Source organism: Mirounga angustirostris, unplaced genomic scaffold (assembly GCF_029215605.1).
Source record: "Mirounga angustirostris isolate CCGP_5_RB_7025 unplaced genomic scaffold, mMirAng1.0.hap1 SCAF_2, whole genome shotgun sequence".
Taxonomy (NCBI): domain Eukaryota; kingdom Metazoa; phylum Chordata; class Mammalia; order Carnivora; family Phocidae; genus Mirounga; species Mirounga angustirostris.
Window position 1 is genome coordinate 42,083,930 of NW_026991710.1, and position 25,656 is coordinate 42,109,585.

General features: G+C 38.7%; 1 protein-coding gene across 2 annotated transcripts in view; it reads right to left on the reverse strand.

Moving 5' to 3' along the window:
• The window catches only part of SCFD2 (sec1 family domain containing 2), a 434,776-nt gene that overhangs the window by 396,309 nt on the left and 12,811 nt on the right, over window positions 1-25,656 (reverse strand). For both annotated transcript variants that reach the window (XR_010409402.1, XM_045881163.3), the window contains exon 2: window positions 14,946-15,114. Coding sequence is in view for 1 of the 2 variants with exons in the window: in XM_045881163.3 (XP_045737119.1) it covers window positions 14,946-15,114 (169 nt within the window). In the remaining variant the exon portion in view is untranslated. The remainder of the gene's footprint in view (window positions 1-14,945; window positions 15,115-25,656) is intronic.

The following is a 25,656-nucleotide window of genomic DNA, read 5'->3' on the forward strand; positions in this document are numbered from 1 at the left end:
ATGCTCATGCACTGTTGGCAGGAATGCCAGGTAGTAAAGCCACTGTGGAAAGCAGTATGGATATTCCTCCAAAATTTAAAAATAGAATTGCCATATGATACTGTAATTCTGCTACTGGGTATTTGCCCAAATAAAATGAAAACACTAATTCAAAAAGACACATGTGCCCCTATGTTTACTGTTGCATTTTTATAATAATCAAGTTATGGAAGCAACCCAAGTGTCCATCAATAGGTAAATGGGTAAGAAGATATGGTATATATATATACATATACACCACAATACTACCCAGCCATAAGAAAGAATGAATCTTGCCCTTTGCAAAAACAACATAGATGGATCTACAAACTATAATGCTAAGTGAAATAAGTCAGTAAGAGAAAGACAAATACCACATGATTTTACTCATATGTGGAATTTAAAAAACAAAACCAATGAACAAAAGAGAGAGAGAGAGAGATTTAAAAAAAATAGACTCAAACAGAGAACAAATTGGTGGTAACTGAAGGGGAATAGGTGGAGGGATGGGTCAAGTCGGTGAAAGGAATTAAGAATACACTTACCATAATAAGCACCAAGTAATACACAGAATTGTTGGAATCATTATATTGTACATCTGAAACTAATACAACACTGTATGCTAATTATACTTGAATAAAGAATGTATAAAAGTTTTAGAAAAAACAATCACAGAAAATCTTCAGAATTTAAGGTTAGGCAGAGTTCTTGAACTTGACACCAAAAGCACAATCCATAACAGGAAAAACTGATAAACTGAACTTCATCAAAATTTTAAACTTTTGCTTTGTGAAAAGACCTATTAAGAGGATAAAAAGAGAAGCTACAGACTAGAAGAAAATATTTGCAAATTACTTACCTGACAAAGGGTTATATATATACTTAACACCAATAACAAAAAATGGGCAATAGATGTGAAGAGATTTTCTTTAAGAGGATATGCAGATGGGAGGAAAGCTAAGATGGTAGCATAGTAGGAGAACCCTAGGCAAGTCTTGCCCCTGGAACACAACTAGATAACTACCAAATCATTCTGAATACCCAAGAAATCAACTTGAGGACTGAAGAACAAACTGGTCAATTAGAGGGAGAGAAGAGGCCACAATAAGGAAGGTAGGAAGTGTGGAGATGTGGTTTGGGGGAGAAACAGACTGTGGGTGCTGCAGAGGGGAGGGAGCCCTGGTCATGGAGAAAGGCAGGGGAGAGTGGAGCACACAAGGATACACAAAAGAACATTTCCCTAAAGCCACTGGCTGGGAAAATGAAAGGAACTAATTTTTTGCAACCAGTAGGGCTCAAAGACTGGAGTGTAGATCTCCGAAGGCTTGGCAGGGATAGAGCCCTAAGGGTACTGCCCTACTCCTGGAAAGAAGGCATGCAAGCAACCCGGGGACAGAGGGCACCATCTGAGGATTACCTAAAGCTCACAAGGAGAGACTGTTTGCTCTTCTTGGAACCATCTGTGAGAGGTGGGGGTCACAGAGATGCCTCTTCAGGGACAAAAGGGCTAGTGGGTACCATTTCCCTTCCCTGCCCCTCACCATAGGTATGGAGACACCTGCTGAGGGCATCTTGGCTCCAACACTGGCTGCCTAACCTGCTTGCTCCAAGTCCCACACCCCTGCACTCTGACATGACTGTCCTTCTCAGTCAAACCTGCCTCAGTCCCAGTGTAGTGAGACCCTCCACCACAAGTCCAGTGCAGCTCCCCACCACACCAGGTCCCTAAAGTTTGGAGTTTTAAGTCAGCAGGCTTGGCTGAGACAGAGTCTGTAGGGCACTGAGCTGCTCCTGGAGAGAAGGCAGGCAAAGAACCTAGAGGCAGCCAGTGTGAAAATGACTATCTGAAAAATACCTGGGACAAACAGCAGGGAGATTATTCACTCTTCTAGGAGTGCTTCCCTGAGAGGAGCAAGCATAGAGACCCCTCTCCAGGGAAAAAGGAGCTGGCTGGCACCATTTCCCTCCCCCACCCTGCAGCATAAACCAACTTCAGTAAACAGCACAGTGCCAACACTGGCTTCCTAACCTGCTTACATTAAGTCCCACCCCACCCTACCTCCACACTCTGCTGGTATTGCTCTTCTTGGGCAAGTGTGCCTAAGAACCATCACAGTGGGCCCACTCCCTAGAGGACCAGCAAAACCCCCCGCCAAAACTACTTCTTCTGACCAGAGAGCTCTGCAAGGCTTCATCTCTAGTGGAAGTAGAATCAGGTCCCATTTAACAAGCAGAGCAGAGCATACCTAGTTAAAACTCACCACACTCTGGCAAAGTTCCAAACACTGCCCACTGCATGCCAGGAGAGCCCCTGCAGACAACTGACCTGAAAGACAGAGCAGCCAAAACACAACAGGAGAGCACAGGCAGCACACACCAGAGACACTCCCTGAAGTGCCAGGCCCTGGACACTCTTCATAAGAAGAAGACCTCTTCTTCATAAGGCCACTACTCTTAGGAGCCGGAAACATAACAGGCTTTTCTAACATAGAGAGGAAGACAGAGACTTAGACAAAATATCAAGGCAGACTAATTCATCCAAAATGAAAGAAGAAGATAAGGTCACAGCTAGAGATCTAATCAAAACAGATATAAGGAATATGCCTGCTTGAAAATTTAAAGCAACAATCATAAGGATACTTGCTTGACTTGAGAAAAGCATGAAGACTTCAGGGAGGCCCTTACTGCAGAGATAAGAGAGTTAAAAAACAGTCAGAAATGAAAAATGCAATAACTGAGATTCAAAACAGACTGGATGTAATGACAATAAGGATGCAAGAAGTACAGGAACAAATCAAGGATATAGAAGATAGAATTATGGAAAATAATGAAGCTGAAAAAAGAGAGAAAGAATTACAGAACACGAGATAGACTTAGGGAACTCAATGATTCCATCAAATGTAATAACATTCGTATCACAGGAGTCCCAGAAGAAGAAGAGGAAAATTTGAGGAAATATACAGCTGAAAACCTCCCTAATTGGGGAAAGGAAACTGACATCCAGATCCAGGAGACACAGAGAACACCGATCAAAATCAACAAAAGCAGGCCAACACCAAGACATACTGTAATGAAATTTGCAAAATATGGTGATAAAGAAAAAATTCTAAAAGCAGCAAGACAAAGGAAGTCCCTAATTTATAAGGGAAGACCCATAAGATTAGCTGAAGATCTCTCCACAGAAACTTAGCAAGCCAGAAGAGAGTGGCATGATATATTCAATGTGCTGGATGGAAAATGTGCAGCCAAGAATACTTTATCCAGCAAGGTTGTCATTCAGAATAGGAGAGAGAAATAATTTCCCAAACAAAAACTAAAGGAGTTCATGACCACTAAACCACCCCTGCAAGAAATATTAAAGGGTACTCTTTGAGTAGGAAAGAAGACCAAAAGCAACAAAGACTAGAAAGGAACAGAGAAAATCTCCAGAAACCATGACAAAACACATAATAAAATGGCACTAAATACATATCTATCAATAATTACTCTGAATGTAAATGGACTAAACACTCCAATCAAAAGACATAGTGTGTCAGAATGGATACAAAAAATAAGACCCATCTTTATGCTGCCTATAAGAGACCATTTTAGACCTGATGACACGTGCATATTGAGAGTGAGAGGATAGAGAAACATTTATCAGGCAAATGGATGTCAAAAGAAAGCCAAGGTAGCAATACTTACATCAGACAAACTAGATTTTAAACTAACGACTGTACCAAGAGACGAAAAAGCGGATTATATCATAATAAAGGGCATTATCCAACAAGAATATCTAACAATTGTAATATTTACACTCCCACCATTGGAACACCCAAATACATAAAATAATTAATAACAAATATAAAGAAACTCATTGATACACAATAATAGTAGGGGACTTTAACATCCCACTTACAGCAATGGACAGATCATCTAAGCAGAAGATCAACAAGGAAACAATGGCTTTGAATGACACACTGGACCAGGTGGAATTAACAGATTTATACAGAACATTTCATCCTAAAGCTGCAGAATACACATTCTTTTCAAGTGCACATGGGACATTCTCTAGAAGAGATCATATACTGGGTTAGGCCTCAACAAGTACAAAAAGATTTTGATCATACCATATATACTTTCTGATCACAATGCTATGAAACGTAAAGTCCACCACCAAAAAAAAAAAAAAAAAAAATTTTAGGAAAGACCACAAATTCATGGAGGTTAAACAATATGCTACTAAAGAATGAATGGGTCAACCAGGAAATCAAGGAAGAAATTAAAACACACATAGAAAGATAAGAAAATGAAAACATGACAGACCAAAACCTTGGGATGCGGCAAAAGCGGTCCTAATAGGAAAGTACATAGCAATACAAGCCTACCTTAAGAAACGAGAAAAATCTCAAACAACCTAACCTTACACCTAAGGGAGCTAGAAAAAGAACAACAAAGCCTAAGCCAGCAGAAGAAGGGAAATAATAAAGATGATACAGAAACTAAAAAAACAATAGAACAGATCCATGAAATCAGGAGCTGGTTTATTTTTTGAAAAAAATAATAAAATTGATAAACGCTTCCCCAGACTTATCAAAAAGAAGAAAGGACCGAAACAAATAAAATCACAAATGAGAGATGAGAAATAACAACCAACACCATAATAATACAATTATAAGTAAACATTATGAAAAACTATATATACCAACAAATTGGACAACCTGGAAGAAATGGATAAATTCCTAGAAACATAAACTACCAAAACTAACACAGGAAGAAATAGAAAACTTGAATGGACCAATAACCAGCAGAGAAATTGAATCAGTAATCAAAAGTCTCCCAACAAACAGAAGTCCAAGATCAGAAGTCTTCACAGATGAATTCTACCAAACATTTAAAGAAAAGTTAACACCTATTCTTCTCAAACTGTTCCAAAAAAATAGAAATGAAAGCTTCCAAGCTCATTCTATGAGGCCAGCATTACCCTGATTGCAAAACCAGACAAAGACTCCACTAAAAAAGATAATTACAGGCCAATATCCTTGATGAACATGGATGCAGACACTCAATAGAATATTAACAAATCGAATCCAACAATACACTGAAAAAAATCATTCACCACAATCAAATGGTGATTTATTCCTGGGCCACAAGAGTGGTTCAGTATTCACAAATCAATCAATGTGGTAAGCCACATTAATAAAAGAAAGGATAAGAACCACATGATCCTTTTAATAGATGCAGAAAAAGCACTTGACGAAATACAATATCCATTCATGATAAAAGCCATCAAAAAAGTAGGGATAGAGGGAACATACCTCAACATAATAAAGGCCATATATGAAAAATCCACAGCTAATATCATCCTCAATGGGGAAAAACTGAGAGCTTTTCCTCTATGGTCAGGAACAAGTTAGGGATGCCCACTCTCACCACTGTTATTTAACATAGTACTGGAAGTCCTAGCCTCACCAATCAGGCAACAAAAAAGAAATAAAAGGCATCCAAATCGGCAAGGAAGAAGTCAAACCTCCACTATTTGCAGATGACAAAATACTCCAAATAGAAAATCCAAAACAGTCCACCAAAAAATTGTTAGAATTGATACATGAATTCAGCAAAGTCACAGGATACAAAATCAACATAGAGAAATCTGTCGCATTTCTAGACACCAGTAATTAAGAAGCAACCTAGCCAAAGAGATAAAAGATCTGTATTCTGAGAAGTATAAAACACTAATGAAAGAACTTGAAGATGACACAAAGAAATGGAAAAACTTTCCATGCTCATGGATTGAAAGAACAAATATTGGGTGCCTGGGTGGCTCAGTTGGTTAAGCGACTGCCTTCGGCTCAGGTCATGATCCTGGAGTCCCGGGATCGAGTCCCACATCAGGCTCCCTGCTCAGCAGGGGGTCTGCTTCTCCCTCTGCCCTCTTCCCTCTCGTGTTCTCTGTCTCTCTCATTCTCTCTGTCTCAAATAAATAAATAAAATCTTTAAAAAAAAAAAAAGAAAGAAAGAACAAATATTGTTAAAATGTCTATACTACCCAAAGCAATCTACACATTTATTTATTTTATTTTATTTCATTGCAAAAAGGTGGTTTTATTAAAGCATGGGGATAGGACCCATGGGCAGAAAGAGCTGCCACAATCTACACATTTAATGCCATCCCTATCAAAACACCACCAGCATTTTTCACAGAGCTAGAACAAATAATCCTAAAATTCGTGTGGAACCAGAAAAGACCCTGAATAGCCAAAGCAATCTTGAAAAAGAAAAAAAAAAAAAAAAGCTGGGGGCATTATAATTCCATACCTCAAGTTATATTACAAAGCTATAGTGATCGAGACAACAGGGTACTGGCTCAAAAACAGGCACATAGATCAGTGGAACAGAATAGAAAGCCCAGAAATGGACCCTCAACTATATGGTCAAATAATCTTCAACAAAGCAGGAAAGAATATCCAATGGAAAAAAGACAGTCTCTTCAACAAATGGTGTTAGGAAAATTGGACAGCCACATGCAGAAGAATGAAAGTGGACCACTTTCTTACACCATACACAAAAATAAATTCAAAGTGGATTAAAGACCTAAATGTGAGAAAGGAAACCATTAAAATCCTAGAGAACACCACACAGGCAGCAACCTCTTTGACATTCACCATATTAAGTTCTTACTAGATATGTCTCCTGAGACAAGGGAAACAAAAACATAAATGAACTATTGGAACTTCATCAAGATCAAACTTCTGCATAGTGAAGGAAACAATCAACAAAACTAAAAGGCAAAAAAAAAAAAAAAAAAAGGCAACCTACCGAATGGGAGAAGATATTTGCAAATGACATATCTGATAAAGGGTTAGTATACAAAGTATATAAAGAACTTTTAAAATTCAACACCCAAAAAACAAAGAATCCAGTTTAAAAATGGGTGAAAGACATGAATAGGTATTTTTCCAAAAAAGACATACAGTTGGCTAACACACACATGAAAAAATGCTCAACATCACTCACCATCATGGAAATACAAATCAAAATCACAATGAGATATCACCTCACACTTGTCAGAATGGCTAAAATCAGCAACACAAGAAACAACAAGTGTTGGTGAGGATGTAGAGAAAGGAGAAGCCTCTTGTACTGTTGGTGGGAATGCAAACTGGTGCAGCCACTCTGAAAAATAGTATGGAGGTTCCTAAAAAAGTTAAAAATAGAATTACCCTATGACCCAGCAAATGCGCTACTAGGTATTTACCCAAAGGACACAAAAATACTAATTCAAAGGAACACATGCACTCTGATGTTTATAGCAGCATTATCAACAATAGCCAAATTATGGTAGGAGCCCAAATGTCCATTGACTGATGTATGGATAATGAAGATGTGTGTGTGTGTGTGTGTGTGTCTCACACACAATGGAATATTACTCAACTTTCAAAAAGAGTGAAATCTCACCATTTGCAACGTGTGGATGGAGCTAGAGAGTATTATGCTAAGCGAAGTAAGTCAGTCAAAGAAAGACAAATACCATATGATTTCACTAATATGTGGAATTTAAGAAACAAAACAAATTAACATAGGGGTAAGAAAGAGAGAAAAACAAACCAAGAAACAGACTTTTAACTATAGAGAACAAACTCAGGGCTGCTGGAGGGGACGTTGGAGGATGGTTTAAATAGGTGATGGATAGTAAGGAGAGCAGTTATTGTGATGAGCTCTGGGTAGTTTATGTAAGTGATGAATCACTAAATTCTACACCTGAAACTAACATTATGCTGTATGTTAACAAATTGGAATTTATTTTAAGATTTTATTTATTTATTTATCAGAGAGGGGGAGAGAGAGAGAGAGCACAAGCAGGGGGAGTGGCAAGCAGAGGGAGAAGCAGGCTCCCCACAGAGCAGGGAGCCCAATGCGGGGCTCGATCCCAGGACCCCAGGATCATGACCTGAGCCGAAGGCAGACGCTTAAACTGACTGAGCCACCCAGGTGTCCCAACTAACTGGAATTTAAAAAAACTTGAAAAGAAGGGCGCCTGGGTGGCTCGGTTGGTTGGGTGACTGCCTTCGGCTCAGGTCATGATTCTGGAGTCCCAGGATCAAGTCCCACATTGGGCTCCCTGCTTGGTGGGGAGTCTGCTTCTCCCTCTGACCCTCCCCCCTCTCATGCTCTCTCTCTCTATCTCATTCTCTCAAATAAATAAATAAAAAATCTTTAAAAAAAAAACTTGAAAAGAAAAAAAACTATATCTTTGAATTATTTATACTATTATATATAATACAATAAGCTATGTAGAAATATAGAGAAGAAAATACAGTACTTTGGTTACTTGTAAAAAAAAGAGAGAGAGAGAGAATATGCAGATGGAACATAAGTACAGGAAAAGATGTTCAACATCATTAGCCATTAGGGGAAAGCAAATTAACATCACAAGTTATCTCTGAACAACTAGTCCTTTCCTTAGGATGGAATGTTCTAGACCCAGATATCCACAAGCTTATAATTTACTTCCCTGAAGTCTCTGTTTGAAAGACGTCTCAGAAAGACCTTTTCTATCCCCTCCACACACCTACTAACCACCCCAAATCCTTAGTCACTCTTGATTCCCTTACCTTGCTTTATTTGCTTCATAGCACTTATCCCTGGCTGACACTATATATCCACTTGTTTATCCATTTGTTGTCTCCCCCATTAGAAAAAATTCCATAATGGCAGAGATCTTGCCTTCATCAAGTGCCTGTCACACAGTAGTCAATTAATAAATATTGTGAATAAATTACAACACACATTTACATGCTTGGAGGGTTCCATGATGAACTTCCTGAATTTTCAACCAAATGAACTTCCTGGATTTCAGACATCTCCTGCCTTGGACCCCGAAAATGCCTTCTTTATTGCTAAAACCATCTCATTCTTCTTATTTTCTTCTTCCTAGAAGAAGGGCAACTAACCCTACCCTGTTGATCCCAGCCACCCTACCACCCATCACTATCCCAGTGTGACCTGGTTATTAGAAGACAGAAATAAAAGAAAAGAAAGGGGTCCTCAGGTGAGAATACCAGCTGGCAATAGAGAGGAGAGAAGCTGTAGCCAGAAGTGTGGGAAAGTCCTGCCATGCTACTGAATACACTCTAGTCTACATAACCTAAGATTTAGAAGCACCCTAATAAAGGTTGGTTAACTCAGGAGAAGTTAGATGTTTGGACTTGTTGACTTTTGCTTGGCAGTAAACATCAACCTAATCAGGAATTTGTCATTCAAATGTAATGAGTCTCTCCATTCCTCCTTCTTGGTTTTAGCTGACTTCAGAGAATTCTTAGCTTTTTCTAAAGGAGCCATAGTTTCCATTTAAATTATGGATCCCAAAGCCACAATGACCCAGAGTTCAGTGTTCTCACAACACAGAGACCACAAGCCACTTTAAATTTTTCAATATGAAAAAGATTCTGGGGATTGCCTGCACATTTCTTAAATAACAGATACCATGACAGAGTTGCAATATGTAAGCAATTATAGAAAAAGAATTTCTACCTTCAAACCTTCTTTTTTTAAATACACATTAAAAAAGAATTCCAAAAAAATATATAAAATATACAAAAATATAACTATTAAACATAATTCTTTATCAAGAAATATAACTTAAATGTCTCTGGCATATTAAATTATTTAACTATTTCTTAGAAGATACATTTATCCCTTCATCTTCAGAAAAGAACCCTGCTTTATTTCACTCCCACCATCCACAAATTATTCATTAATTCTTTTTTCTAAATCTGTAACTGAGACCAGATGATCTTTAGAAGTCCCAAAAAAAGTTAAATATAGCAAGCTGTATGCTAAGAAGAGGTAGGTCTTCCTCCTATTCCATTTGCAATGTTACTTGAACAGTTTCTTGTGGTTTTTTTGGGGGGGAGGGGATTGTTTCTTTGTTTTTAAAGTAGTATCCATGCCCAATGTGGGGCTTGAATTCACAACACTGAGATCAAGAGTCGGATGCTCTACCAACTGAGCCAGCCAGGCATCCCGAATAGTTTTTTTAAATATCAGTTTATTTTTTGGTATCATATCAGGAGGAGATGCCCATAGTCTGTATCAGTGCCAAGGTCATTCACAACACTGCTATGTGATAACACACCCTCTTGTGTGCTGGCTCTTCACCTCAAGCTCAACATTAAATACACTTTACATAATGTTCACATACAAGTTCAGTCATTCTATCTGTAGGTAAATTTAAAATCAGACTAGTACCTCTGGCTCTGCTCTAAGAAAAATTACCTTTATTCCCTCTGAAAATGTTGTCTCTAATAGTAATATTTAATTGGTACTTGGAAACTAAGGAAAGAGGAGAAAAATGTATGGCTATTAAGAAGTGATTTAACAATTTTTGACTTAAAGGGTCTAGTTAGTGACTTTGATATACATCAATTATCAGGTTACTCGACATTGTGAAATTCAACAACAAATTGGCTCATCATTGTTTAAGTTGAAACCACTGTGGCATTTGTCTCTTTTCCATAAGATCTACCCCATTTATTTCATTGTTGTATAGTCTAGGAAAAAAAACCCCACCTCCAAAATAAAAACTAACAAGAAAACTGGACTTAAATATTGCTTTTTATAAACTAGGATACCCACTATTTCTGAATTATGATTTATTTATACATTCATTCAAGTAAGCATGTATCAGAGTCATGATATAGCGGAAAAGAAATTTGCCCTGGAATTAAAAAATAATTTGTTAAATGACCCAATACAATCACTTAGGGAAAGTTTGGCTAAGGGCAAGTTACTTAAGTACATTTTAAAATACTTCTCATAATGCCTAACAAAATTCAGGCACTCCGTGTTACCTTCCTTCCTTCTCACTGACCTAGACAATGAGGTAAATTTGGAGTAAAGTACAAAGAAGAAACTTAAAGGAAGAAGTAAGATAGATTAGATAGATATCAATCAACAATACTAGACAGTGGCTTAAGTGCTAAAGTGAAGTAGATAAGGCTTTTCATGGATTGACATAATCATTTTTAAACTTGGTCTCAATCTATTATTAAGACTTATTCAAGCATTTATTCATTGTTTTATTCAATTTAATAACACCTCTTAAGAGTTCCAGGCACAGGGTGCCTGGGTGGCTCAGATGGTTAAGCGTCTGCCTTCGGCTCAGGTCATGATCCCAGGATCCTGGGATCGAGTCCCGCACTGGGCTCCCTGCTCCTTGGGGAGCCTGCTTCTCCCTCTGTCTCTGCCTCTCTCTCTCTGTCTCTCATGAATAAATGAATAAAATCTTTAAAAAAAAAAAAAGTTCCAGGCACAGTTACTACCTTCAAGGAATTTACAATCTACAAGGGGAGACAGAACATGAAACAAATAATTACAGTGCAGGGTTTGGGCATTTTTTTAAAGATGTTATTTATTTATTTGATAGAGAGAGCACAAGCAGGGGGAGCAGCAGGCAGAGGGAGAGGGAGAAGCAGACTCCCTGCTGAGCAGGGAGCCCAATGCAGGGCTCCATCTTAGGACCCTGGGATCATGACCTGAGCCAAAGGCAGACACTTAACCAACTGAGCCACCCAGGCACCCCAGGTTTTGGCATTTTAATAAGAAGTTTTAAAGGAAAGGATGGTTCATTGAAGAGGGAAGACAATGTAGAGGGAGAAAAGCATTGCAGAGATTCCAAAATAAGAGACAGCTACTTTCCTTCCCAGGAGCACAGAATCCCATCTTAAGTTAGCTTAAGAAGGAAACGGTGATTTTATTTAAATCTAATCTCTATTTATTTTTAATAGGAAATACATTCACAGGATTGGAAATTCAAAGCACACAAACTGGTATACGGAGTAGAACATGTCCCTCCTTCCTCTGTCTTTATTCATTTCACTAACTTCTCAGGGTACCCCCAGACTGCAGCATCCCTCTACAGAGGAAGCCAATATCACCAGTTCCTTATACATTTTTTCAGATATATATATGTAAAATATATATATGGATATTTGCAGTGTATCAAAAGCAAATGTGTGTATTTCACCCTTTTGTACAAATAGGCATGTTATACCCCACTTTTTTCATTTAAAATGTCATCAAGCTCACTGCTTATCAGTATATAAACAACTTCATTCTTCATTCTATTTCAATAGATATTTGAAATTTCATCACATTAGTGTAACACAATTTACTGAACTGACACTGCAGTTATTTCCATTTGCAATTACAAATTAGTGATGAATGAATATATCATTCTACATGTGTGCAGAATACATCCATGAAAGAAGTCCCACAAGTAGAATCGCCTGGCCAATTTTGCTCTGTTTTGCTAACATAATGAGAGCATTTCATATATTCAATAATTAGAATCTAGACATCTGCAAACTAATCTCTCCTATGCTCGGGTTTGGCTTCACCCTCTCTTAATTCAGCAGCCTCATTCCACACACGGATCCTGCCCTTATCACTCAACAAATATCCCTTGAGTGCCAGGTATTGTTCTAGGCACTGGGGACATCACAGTGAATAAAACAGACAAATCTCTCTCCTCTGAGGGAACTTTCTAACGGAGAGTTTTCTCTATTGCCCCCTAGGAAAGGAAGACACAAAAATAGAACAACATAGAGGCACCTGGGTGGCTCAGTAAGTTAAGCAATCTGCCTTTGGCTCAGGTCATGATCTCAGGGTCCTGGGATTTGAGCCCCGCATCAGGCTCCCTGCTCAGCCCCCTCCTTCCCACTCATGCTCTCTCTCACTATCTCTGTCTCTCTCAATAAATAAATAAAACATTAAAAAAATACAATATAAGTAAGTATATGTATATTAGAGAGTGCTAAGGAGAAAAACAATAAAACAGGGGAATGAAATAGGAAGGGCTAGAAGTGCTAAGATGGAAGAAAGACCTGAAGGCATATGGGGAGCTTTGGGAGAAGTGGGCACGTGGGTGCTGGGTTCAGCCAGAGTCAGGGGCAGCAAGCCGGACGTAGCAAATGCAGCTGGGGCATTAGGTGTAGGGCACTTAAGGAACTGAAAGAGTAATAGATTAGAGAGAGTGGAGCTGGAGCAGAGAATAGAAACCCATTTCAACAGAAGGAACACATAAGAACAGAAAAGATTCTGCTTCCTTCTTGAACACAAGATTCCACGTAATCCAGGGACCAATGGACAAGGACTGGAAAGCCAAGTTATAATTCATTTAAAGTTATCAATTTCTCATTTGCATTGGCAGTAACTTTAATTGCTAGGATTATGCACAGCCTTTTATAAAAATTATATTAGCAGTAAATTTTGATTATCAAGGATTATATCATAGTTAGAGACTTGCTTTCTAAAGATTATCCCATTGCAGGCACATTGCCTATTGCCAAGCACCCATCTGTTTTCATTTTAGTACTAATTTTTTTATCCTCATACTGCTTTCCCTGAGAAGTTTTGGGGAGTGGTGTAGGAGGTAGTAGTGGTTGTTATTATCTTGATGGAAGTACAGTTTATACTACAAAAGCTGTAATTCATTTCAATTCCCCTTTTACAGAGAAATTGATTGGCAGTGAGGTGGTCTTTCTTCCTCATACCCCATCCTATCAGGCCCTGATCATTCTTGTTTCCATACCTATGCTCATGTTAGCCCTTTTCTTTTTCTAAATTCTTCAAGACATTATTAAGTCAAGCATCACCACTTCCACAAGGCCCACATTGATCTACAAAGGCCATGTGGACCTGATACTTTGTAGAATTTATAGTCTGTAACAGACACCTGAGTCTTGAGTCCATGTAATTTCTATTGTGTTTTACTTGAACCCGTGTGTAAAAAGAACTACCCCAATAAGAAAAGTAGTCGCTGAAGGCAAAAATGATACTTTTTATTATTTTATGTCCTTCATACTACTTAGTCCAGAGAAGGCTCATAGTAAGTCCTTGATAAGTAATTTTTGAATGGCCCTCTGAACAGCTACAAATATCTCCAATTACAATTACTTACGGGTTTGTATAGCTGCAAGCTCAAGGCCTATGTTTTAGTATATGTGCTACCCAAGTGAGCACATGACCTATGTTTTTACTGTGTGTATAAGTATACAAAAAAGAAAGGGTGCAGAACTTTCCATTTTCATCCCACACTGGCCCATACACCCCGGGCATGCAATAAATGTTATGAACTACCTAAAAAAAAAAAAAAAAAAAGCTGAAAAATTCAAGAGATGAAAACTAATTCCAGATATTTTAGGAAATTCCAAATATATCTGTTACTATTAAGATTTGAAACTATAATGGAAAAGATCCTGTTTTGTTTAAAAATTAAAAACAGAGAGATAAGGGAAACAGATACTCAGATACCTTTTCACCTTTTTTTTTCCTCATAAGAATTACTGATGAAGGACAAAGTAGAGGAGATAACTACTGCTAGCTTTTTATTGTCATGGTTCTGGAGAAATGTTTTTCTATTTTTGAAACTCTGCATAACATGAAGTATACCATCTTCTTTTTCTGACTTCTCTAAGCATGTGAATAGTATATACAGAAATAAAAACTTCTCTCATTGATGTCCCAGAGCATATTGTTTACATTCAGAAAGATGGCACTGGTTCATAGCTTTGTGGGCGATTATTTAGTCATGTGAAAAAGCCCACTGGGAAAAAGAAATTGAGTAAGTCTGGATTCCATGTGAAACCATTTGTGGAATGGAGACGTATAAATTGACCCACTTAATCGATCCTCAGAACAAACTTATATTACATCCAAATGACATCTCTATAAATGACACTTCCATACTTTTTGGCTTATTGTTGTTTAATGGGTATCATTATTTCAAAGTAAGGAGGGAAAATGCTTTTTTCTAAATGTTATCCACTGTGAATTTTTCAACCAGGCCAACTCTTCATTGCTTCCTTCCTACAGAAATAGTTGGCCTCAGAGAAAAAGAAAAGAGGGAGAAGGATGAGAGAAGAAAAAGAACCTGTATATCTTACTTGGATTGTGCAAGACAGCCTGGTGCAACCATACTCTGATTTTTCTCCTCATTTTGGAGTGCCGTAAGCTCCACCATGTTAACCATCACGTCATTGGTGTGGCCTGGAAGCTGGGGAAGCACTGAAATGATCTTCTCTACCAAGTTGTCTCCGTGATGTCCAACTGCTCCTGTTTAAGCAGAAAAGATAATATAAACTCAAAAAATGGGAGGAAAAAAAATCTGGATTAATGTTTTATAATGGCCCTTCTATCAAGAGTAATATATATATTTTGTTTCTGTCATATAAATCAATAACACAAGCCTAGCATTTTACCCTCTGTAATAACACTAATCAAGCTCACAATTACCTAGTCAACCTATGCCTTGTGCATTGACTTAATGCTCTATGAGGGCAGATGCTGTGTCTGCTCTAGTTACTACTATATTCCTAGCACCTAGCACAGTGCCTATATATGGTAGGTATCAATAAAAATTTAATATATAAATAAATAATCAGCATATAGTCAGCCAGGAAAATAGTGTCATTGGAAGACACTATTGTAAGATTTTATGGCCAAACTTTATTTTACTGATGAAGTCATTAAGACCCAGAAGGGCTTAGAGACCTGACCCAAGATTAGCAAATCTCCCCTCTGCTAGAACCTTATCTTCAAAATGGCAACTGTTTATCTAGTTCACCCTGAACCCAGCATGTCTAGAAGGCAACTTGGCAGCTAGCAGACCCTCACTAAATATTTGTTAGATTATGGGAAAACTAAATGAACGAATGATAACAGCTTATAATGATAGAAACATTTACAGAGTACTTTCTGTGTACCAGGCACTGTTTTAGGTACTTCACATGTATTAACTCTTTTAATAACAAATGACTTAGAACCTCAAACTGAAATTCAAGATTAATGACACAGTGTAATATGTTTTCCATGAAACCAAGTTATCTTTCCAAAAGCCGTCATTGCTTGGAAGACCTCCTTCCAACAATGGGTGGGACTTGGCACATCTTGTTTTGATCCCACCACTCTAAATCAATCAACCTTTTGTTTCCTGATGTCTCTCTGTCTCTAGCTGTTGTTTTTGCCATGTCACATAATTGGACAGAACTAGGTACAAAACACCAAATCAGGACTCCAAGGAATCCTTGTCACCGCCACCACCATCTTTGTCACAATAGCTAACATTTATCGAAAGCTTGTGATGAAGCAGGTATTATGTTTCATATTGCACATTTATTACCCACTTAATTCTTACAACAACCCTAATAGATGGGTATTATTATGCTCACTTGGAGTAAAAGATTCAGTTTAAGTTACTTGCTCAGGATTGCATAACTTTGTAAATTACAGAGCAAGAATTCAAACTCAAAAGGCAGAAACTGCCAAAACCACACGATTAACAACAACAACATAAATCAGGCCCATTAGAGTGACTTAAGACAGAGCCAACAGGGCCACCTGGGTGGCTCAGTCAGTTAAGTGTCTGCTATCAGCTCAGGTCATGATCTCAGGGTCCTGAGATGGAGTCCCACATCAGGCTCCCTGCTCAGTGGGGAGTCTGCTTCTCTCTCTGCCCCCCCCCCACGCATGCTCGTTCTCTCTCTCTCACAAAAATAAAATATTTAAAAATTAATTAATTAATTATAAAAAAAAGACAGAGCCAACATGAGTGCATCTAAGATGACTTCTATTAAAAGCTGTAATCATCAAGACAGTATGGTACTGGCACAAAAACAGACACATAGATCAATGGAATAGAATAGAGAGCCCAGAAATGGACCCTCAACTCTATGGTCAAGTAATCTTCAATAAAGCAGGAAAGAATGTCCAATGGAAAAAAGACAGTCTCTTAAACAAATGGTGGGATAATTGGACAGCCACATGCAGAAGAATGAAACTGGACCATTTCCTTACACCACACACAAAAATAGACTCAAAATGGTTGAAAGACCTAAATGTGACACAGGAGTCCATCAAAATCCTAAAGGAGAACACAGGCAGCAACCTCTTCGACCTCAGCCGTGGCAACTTCTTCCGAGAAACATTGCCAAAGGCAAGGGAAGCAAGGGCAAAAATGAACTATTGGGACTTCATCAAGATAAAAAGCTTTTGCACAGCAAAAGAAACAGTCAACAAAACCAAAAGACAACCAACAGAATGGCAGAAGATATTTACAAATGACAGATCAGATAAAGGGCTAGTATCCAAAATCTATAAAGAACTTATCAAACTCAACACCCAAAGAACAAATGATCCAATCAAGAAATGGGCAAAAGACATGAACAGACATTTTTCCAAAGAAGACATCCAAATGGCCAACAGACACATGAAAAAGTGCTCAACATCACTCGGCATCAGGGAAATCCAAATCAAAACCTCAGTGAGATACCACCTCACACCAGTCAGAATGGCTAAAATTAACAAGTCAGGAAACAACAGATGTTGGCGGGGATGCGGAGAAAGGGGAACCCTCCTACACTGTTGGTGGGAATGCAAGCTGGTGCAGCCACTCTGGAAAACAGTATGGAGGTTCCTCAAAAAGTTGAAAATAGAGCTACCATACGATCCAGCAATTGCACTACTGGGTATTTACCCCAAAGATACAAATGTAGTGATACAAAGGGGTATGTGCACCCCAATGTTTATAGCAGCAATGTCCACAATAGCCAAACTATAGAAAGAGCCAAGATGTCCATCGACAGATGAATGGATAAAGAAGATGTGATACACACACACACACACACACACACACACAGGAATATTATGCAGCCATCAAAAGGAATGAGATCTTGCCATTTGCAATGACGTGGATGGAACTGGAGGGTCTTATGCTGAGCGAAATAAGTCAATCAGAGAAAGACATGTATCATATGATCTCACTGATATGAGGAATTCTTAATCTGAGGAAACAAACTGAGGGTTGCTGGAGTGGTGGGGGGTGGGAGGGATGGGGTGGCTGGGTGATAGACACTGGAGAGGGTATGTGCTATGGTGAGCGCTGTGAATTGTGTAAGACTGATGAATCACAGACCTGTACCTCTGAAACAAATAACACATTATATGTTAAAAAAAAAAAAAGATAGTAGGAAGGAAGAAATGAAGGGGGGGAAATTGGTGGGGGAGATGAACCACGAGAGACTATGGACTCTGAGAAATAAACTGAGGGTTCTAGAGGGGAAGGGGTGGGGGGATAGGCTAGCCTGGTGATGGGTATTAAAGAGGGTACATACTGAATGGAGCACTGGGTGTTATACGCAAACAATGAATCATGGAACACTACATCAAAAATTAACGATGTAAGATATGGTGATTAACATAACATAATAAAATTTTAAAAAAAGATGATTCTAATGGTAAAGATGAAAGAGTTCTTGTACCACTAGTAGAATATTCATTTATTAGGCCTGGAAGGAACCACATCTTATTTCTGCTGTGTATGGTTTATGGTTGTCTCTTCAGCACTCAGACTTGTAAGCTACTCTTCAAATACTTGCTGAATGAAAGCCTAGTGACTGTAAGTATCCTGAGACCCAAATGGGGGTCAGAAGTCCCTAAGGGAATTATATCTTTAGGCTTGGAATGGAGATACTGGGATTACCTCATAGCATCATGAATTTCTCTCTCCACCAGTTCCTTCATCACGCACTAAAAATTTTCATAAATATCCACTCATCACTAAAATAATGTTTCTTTGAACTTGGTGTGCAAATTCTGAAACCCTTCTTAGTTTTCGACTGCTATTTTTTGACACATGGTACATACAAGTGGTCTATAAATGTTACCATTCTTCCCTAACTTCTTTAGCCCCTACAGTCTGGCTGCTTCTCACTCCTCCCCCTATGCCAAAGTCAGGGGTCCTTCTTACGTTCCAGTTCATTAAACTCTCTGCAAATTATTGAATAATCCAGTCTTCCTGAAACTTTCCCAATATGAGAAGTCAAAATATAGCATACTTATTTTTTCTTACGGTTTAAACCTGATAGTTATTTCTATAGAACCAAAGTGTCATTCATATGCTTAAAATATTATGTACTAATATCCTAAATGTTCAAAGGTAGGGAAAAAATTTTTTTTCCAATTATGGTATATTTATTGAAGCAGTTCTCAAATTGTGATTTTCTTTTTTTTTTTCTTAAAGATTTTATTTATTCATTCATGAGAGACAGAGAGAGAGAGAGAGAGAGAGGCAGAGGGAGAAGCAGGCTCCCAAGGAGCAGGAAGCCCGATGCGGGACTCGATCCCAGGACCCCGAGATCATGACCTGAGCCTAAGGCAGACGCTTAACCATCTGAGCCACCCAGGCGTCCTCAAATTGTGATTTTCATTTTCTTCTAATTATTTATAGCCTCTAAACACCCTATGATGAACATACATTCCTACTGTAATAAGAATAAAAAATACGTCATACACACACAAAATATCCCAACATTTTAACGAGGGTTTTCTTTGGATAGCAGGATATTTTGGTTGATATAAACTCTACACAAACTCCATTTTTTCCCAATATTTTCTAGAAGAAGTACATGACACTTACCTAATTGGAAAAATAATTAACATTCCATCAGGAACTGTTTCTAATATTATATCAGAGAATTAACAAAATGCCAAATTTATATGAACACAATTATTCAACTTCTTAGATTTAGTCTAAAGGATATGTATATCTAACATGTTTGCTAATGACAGATAAAGCAGGTATGGGCTTTCAAACTGAGTGTCCTGCTCTTCTGAATACAGTTTCTCGCATCTCTGGCTTTAGAGGGTTCAATATTCATTTTTTAAATTTAATTAGCACCATTTATAGGACTCAAACATAGACTAAGAATTTGTGGTCTCTCAATGTCACAATAACTTCAGATTTTTTTATGAAGTGAATAAAATGATGAAATTTGTATCACATTTAAATTTCCAGGGGGTTAATTTTTCCTTTATTACAGAAATTTTAAAATATTATTTGAAAAGTTTAAGAGTGGAAGTTAGCCAGAACTGTTATTTTGGCCAACAGCAATGTGATCTCGTACAGTCAGAGAATGGTTTATTTCCCAATGCTTTCTTTTCCAAGGGGGGTGTAGGAAAAAGAAATTGGAGACGCGGGTCCTAGTGGTCCCATCCTCCACTAGTTCCTTGTGTGATCTGAGATAACTTCCATAAATGTGGTGCTATTTTACCAAGTTAAAAACTCAGAGTTGGTCCAAATGACACCTAAATATCTCTGAACCTCAAGATTTGAAATCCTGTTTTTTTGAATTTTTTTTTTAAAGATTTTATGTAGTTATTTGACAGAGAGAGAGATAGCGAGGGCAGGAACACAAGCAGGGGGAATAGGAGAGGGACAAGCAGGCTTCCTGCCAAGCAGGGAGCCTGATGTGGGGCTCAATCCCAGGACCCTGAGATCATGACCTGAGCTGAAGGCAGATGCTTAATGACTAAGCCACCCAGGCGCCCCAAGATCTGAAATCCTAAGTCAATTGCTTCAAGAGCTAAACTTATTTAGTTAACAGTATGAGAAAAGTACCAATCCTGCAATACTTTGTGGATCATATGTGAATGTATATGCTAGTATCACTATCATAAGGCAGATAACATCTTCCCTTGCCTCTACTCACATAGCATAAGTGAGAAGCAAGAATTTAGGAGCCCTCATTAATACTGTATGCTAACTATACTGAAATTAAAATAAATATACATATATATATGAAAAAAAAGGATATGGGTTAGGATGGCAGAGCAGTAGGGGACCCTATGATTGCCTCATCCCTTGAACATAGCTAGATAAATATCAAATCATTTCAAACACCCAAGAAATAGATTGGAATGCTGAGAGAACAAACTGCAGAACTAGAGGGAGAATAGAAGCCACAACGTAGAAGGTAGAAGCTGCAGAAATCTGATTCTGGGGAGAAAAGAATCACACATGCTGTGGAGGGGAGGGAGCCTTGATCTCAGAGAGAGAGAGAGAGAGAAGTAGAAAGCATTGTGCAAGGGATTGCACAAAAGAAACATTTCCCCAAAACCATTGACTGGGAAAACTAGAGCAGCTGATTATTGCAAGTTTTTAACAAGCAGTGGAGCTCAAAGTCTGAAGTTTTAGAAGTCCGTGCCACTGCCAGGTGGATTCTGGGGGGCATCACAGTGCTCCTGTGGGGAAGGAGGGCAGAGGCCCAGGAGCAGACAGTGTGGTTTGAGGATCCCCTGGGTTGCACCGGGAGATACGGTTCCCCTTCTTGGAGTGCATTTGGGAGAGGTGACCTGGCTTCTCAGGGGACAAAAGAGCTGACAGGTGTCAACATGCTGCCCTATTCATTAGCATAGGGACAGAAACACCTACTGAAGGCAGCAAAACTTGGTGCCAACTTTTTGCTGCACTTTATCATAAACTCTGAGCCCCTGTGCGATCATGTGAATGCTTTTTCGGGACAAACTGGCACCAGCTGCAGCACAGCAAGACCCTCCCGCAGAGGATCAGCGCGGGTCCACACCACAGTGGGTCTCTAAAATTTGGAGTTTTGAAACCCAGCCACGTGCCTGAGCTAAAACACAGGAGTACTGCACTGACTAGCAGAGAGACAGCTCAGACACAAGCAGGGTGAAGTCAGGGATCTGACAGGAGCCAGGGACACAAGAGTGGAGATTGTTTGCTCTTCTGTGAGGGCATCCTGAACAGTGGTGGGCATGAACTCCCTGCTCTGGGGATGAAAGAGCTGTGCATCTCCATTTTCCTCCCCACCCACCAGCACTGACAGACCTCATGAGCAACACAGTGCCCCTGGTGGATGCTGGAGCCACTCACACCAAGCCCCACCCCACTGTGCTCTGCAGGGGCATCTTTACTAGAGCAAGTCAGCTTGAGAACCAGCACAGGATGCCCTTCTCCAGAAGACCAGCACAAACCCCTTGCATGCAACAAGTCCATTGATCATAGAGTACTGCAAAGCTTCAGTTCTAGTGGAAATAGGACTAGGCTTATTTTAACAAGCGGACCAAAGCACACCTAGTTTAAATGCCACACACTGGACAAGGTCCAAACACTGCCCAATGTAGGCAAGGAGAAACCCTGCGGAGGACTTATCTAAGGGAAAGAGCAGGCAAGATACAACAGCAGAGTGCACATTTGAAACACTTCCCAAAGCACCAGGCCCTGGGCAGTATGGGACCTCCTCTTAATATAGCCATTACTCTCAGCAGCAGGAACTATAACAGGCTTTCCTAACGCACACACACACACACACACACACACACACACAAAACAGTGACCTAGAAAAAAATGATAAGATGGAGGAATTCACCCCTAAAAAAAAAGAACAAGAAGAGGTCATGGCCAGGGATCTAATCAAAACAGATATAAGTAATATGCCTGAACCAGATTTTAAAACAACAATCATAAGTATGCTAGCTGACCTTGAGAAACCATAGAAGACACACTAGAAAATACCCTAGAGACAAAAGAAATAAAAACTAGTCAGGCCAAAATAAAAAATGCTATAACCAAGATGCAAAACTGACTAGATATAATGACAACAAGGATGAATGAAACAGAGGAATGAATCAGTGATACAGAAGATAAAATTATGGACTATAATGAAGCTGACAAGAAGAGGGAAAGAAAAAGTGTTGGATCATGAACGTAGACTTAGGGAACTCAGTGACTCCATAAAGCATAATAACATTCATATCATAAGAGTCCCAGAAGGAGAAAAGAGGGAAAAGGGGCATAAGGTTAATTTGAGCAAATTATAGCTGAAAACTTCCCTAATCTGCAGAAGGAAAAACATCAAAGTCCAAGAGGCACAGAGAACTCCCACAAAAATCAACAACAGCCAGCCAAAACCAAGACCTATTGTATTAAAATTTACAAAATACACAGACAAGGAAAGAATCCTGAAAGCAGCAAAGGAAAAATGAGATTATGAAGCAGGATCACAGCAGATCTCTCCACAGAAACTTGGCAGGCCAGAAGAGAGTGACATGATATATTCAATGTGCTGAATGGGAAAAGATGTGCAGCCAAGAATACTCTATCCAGCAAGGCTGTCATTCAAAATGGAAGGAAAGATAAAGAGTTTCCTAGACAAACAAAAACTAAAGGAGTTTGTAACCACTAAACCAGCCCTGCAAGAAATATTATTTCTTTTAGTGGCAAAGAAAAACCAAAAGCAACAAAGACTAGAAAAAGGAACAAAGGACATCACCAGAAACATAAACTTTACAGGTAACACAATGGCACTACATTCATATCTATCAGTAATCCCTCTGAATGTAAGTGGACTAAATGCTCCAATCAAAAGACATAGAGTATCAGAATGGATAAAAAAAAAATAATAAGACCCATCCATATGCTGCTTACAGGGGGCTCATTTTAGACCTAAAGACACCTGCAGATTGAAAGTTAGGAGATGAGAGCCATCTCTCAGGCTAACAGACATCAAAAGAAAGTCAGAGTAGCTATACTTATATCAGACAAACTAGATTTTAAGCCAAAGACTGTTACAAGAGAGGAAAAAGGGCACTATAGCATAATTAAGGGGTCTATCCAACAAGAACATCTAACAATTGTAAATATTTATGTCCCCAACTTGGGAGCACCCAAATATATAAATCAATAAATAACAAATAAAAAGAAACTCACTGGTAATAATACAATAATAGTAAGGGACTTTAACATCCCACTTACAGCAGTGGACAGATCATCTAAGCAGAAGATCAAAAAGGAAACATCTGGTCCAGTGCTCTGAATGACGCACTGGACCAGATGGACTTAACAGATATATACAGAACATTTCACCATAAAGCAGCAGAATACACATTCTTTTCAAGTCCACATGGAACATGATCCAGAATAGATCACAAATCAGGCCTCAACAAGTACAAAAAGACTGAGATAATACCATGCATATTTTAGACCACAACAGTATGAAACTTGAAGTCAACCACACACACATACACAAAAGTTTGGAAAGACCACAAATACATGGAGTTAAAGAACACCCTACTAAAGAATGGGTTAACCATGAAATTAAAGAAGAAATTTAAAAATACATGGAAGCAAATGAAAATGAAAACATGACAGCCCAAAAGTTTTGGGATGCAGCAAAGGCAGTCCTAAGAGGGAAGTATATAGCAATACAAGCCCACCTCAAGAAACAAGAACAGCCTCAAAGACACAACCTAACCTTACACCTAAAGGAGCTAGAAAAGGAACAACAAATAAAGGCTAAAACCAGCAGCAGAAGAGAAATAATAAAGATTAGAGCAGAAATAAATGATATAGAAACAAACAAACAAAAAACAACAGTAGAACAGATGAAACTAAGATGGAAGAATTAATAGAAATGGATGAAAGACCTCAATGTGAGACAGGAATCCATTAAAATCCTAGAGAACATAGGCAGTAACCACTTTGACATCAGCCACAGCAACTTCTTTCAAGATACATCTCCAAAAGCTAGTGAAACAAAAGCAAAATGAACTTTTGGGACTTCATCAAGATAAAAAGCTTCTGCACAGCAAAGGAAACAGTCAACAAAACAAAGAGGCAACCCACAGAATGGGAGAAGATATTTGCAAAGGACACTACAGAGAAAGGGCTGGTATCCAAGATCTATAATGAACTTCTCAAACTCAACACCTAAAAAACAAATAATCAAGTCAAAAAATGGGCAGAAGATATGAAAAGACACTTCTCTGAAGAAGACATACAAATGGCTAACAGACACATGAAAAGGTATTCATCATCATTAGCCATCAGGGAAATTCAAATAAAAACCACATTGAGATACCACCTTACACCAGTTAGAATGGCAAAAATGGACAGGGAAAGAAACAACAAATGTTGGAGAGGTTGTGAAGAAAGGGGAACCCTCTTACACTGTTGATGGGAATGCAAGTTGGTACAGCCACTTTGGAAAACAGTGTGGAGGTTCCTCAAAAAATTAAAAATAGAGCTACCCTATGACCCAGCAATTGCACTACTGGGTATTTACCCCAAAGACACAGATGTAGTGAAAAGAAGGGCCATATGCACCCCAATGTTCATAGCAGCAATGTCCGCAATAGCCAAACTGTGGAAAGAGCCAAGATGCCCTTCAACAGATGAATGGATAAAGAAGATGTGGTCCATATATACAATGGAATATTACTCAGCCATCAGAAAGGATGAATACCCAACTTTTACATCAACATGGTTGGGACTGGAGGAGATTATGCTAAGTGAAATAAGTCAAGCAGAGAAAGTCAATTATCATATGGTTTCACTTATTCATGGAACATAAAGAATAGCATGGAGAACATTAGGAGAAGGAAGGGAAAAATGAACGGGAGGGAAATTGGAGGGAGAGATGAACCATGAGAGACTATGGACTCTGAGAAACAAACAGGGTTTTAGAGGGGAGGGCGGAGGGGATTGGTTAGCCCGGTGATGGGTATTAAAGAGGGCACGTACTGCATGGAGCACTGGGTGTTATATGAAAACAATGGATTGTGGATCACCACATCAAAAACTAATGATGTATTGTATGGTGACTAACATAACATAATAAAATTTAAAAAAAAAAACTTCACATAAAAAACATAAAATAAAATTGATAAACTCCTAGCCAGACTTATCATAAAGAAAAGAGAAAGGACCCAAATAAATAAAATCATCAATGAAAGAGGAGAGATCACAACCAATACCACAGAAACACAAACAATTATAGGAGAATATTATGAAAAATTATA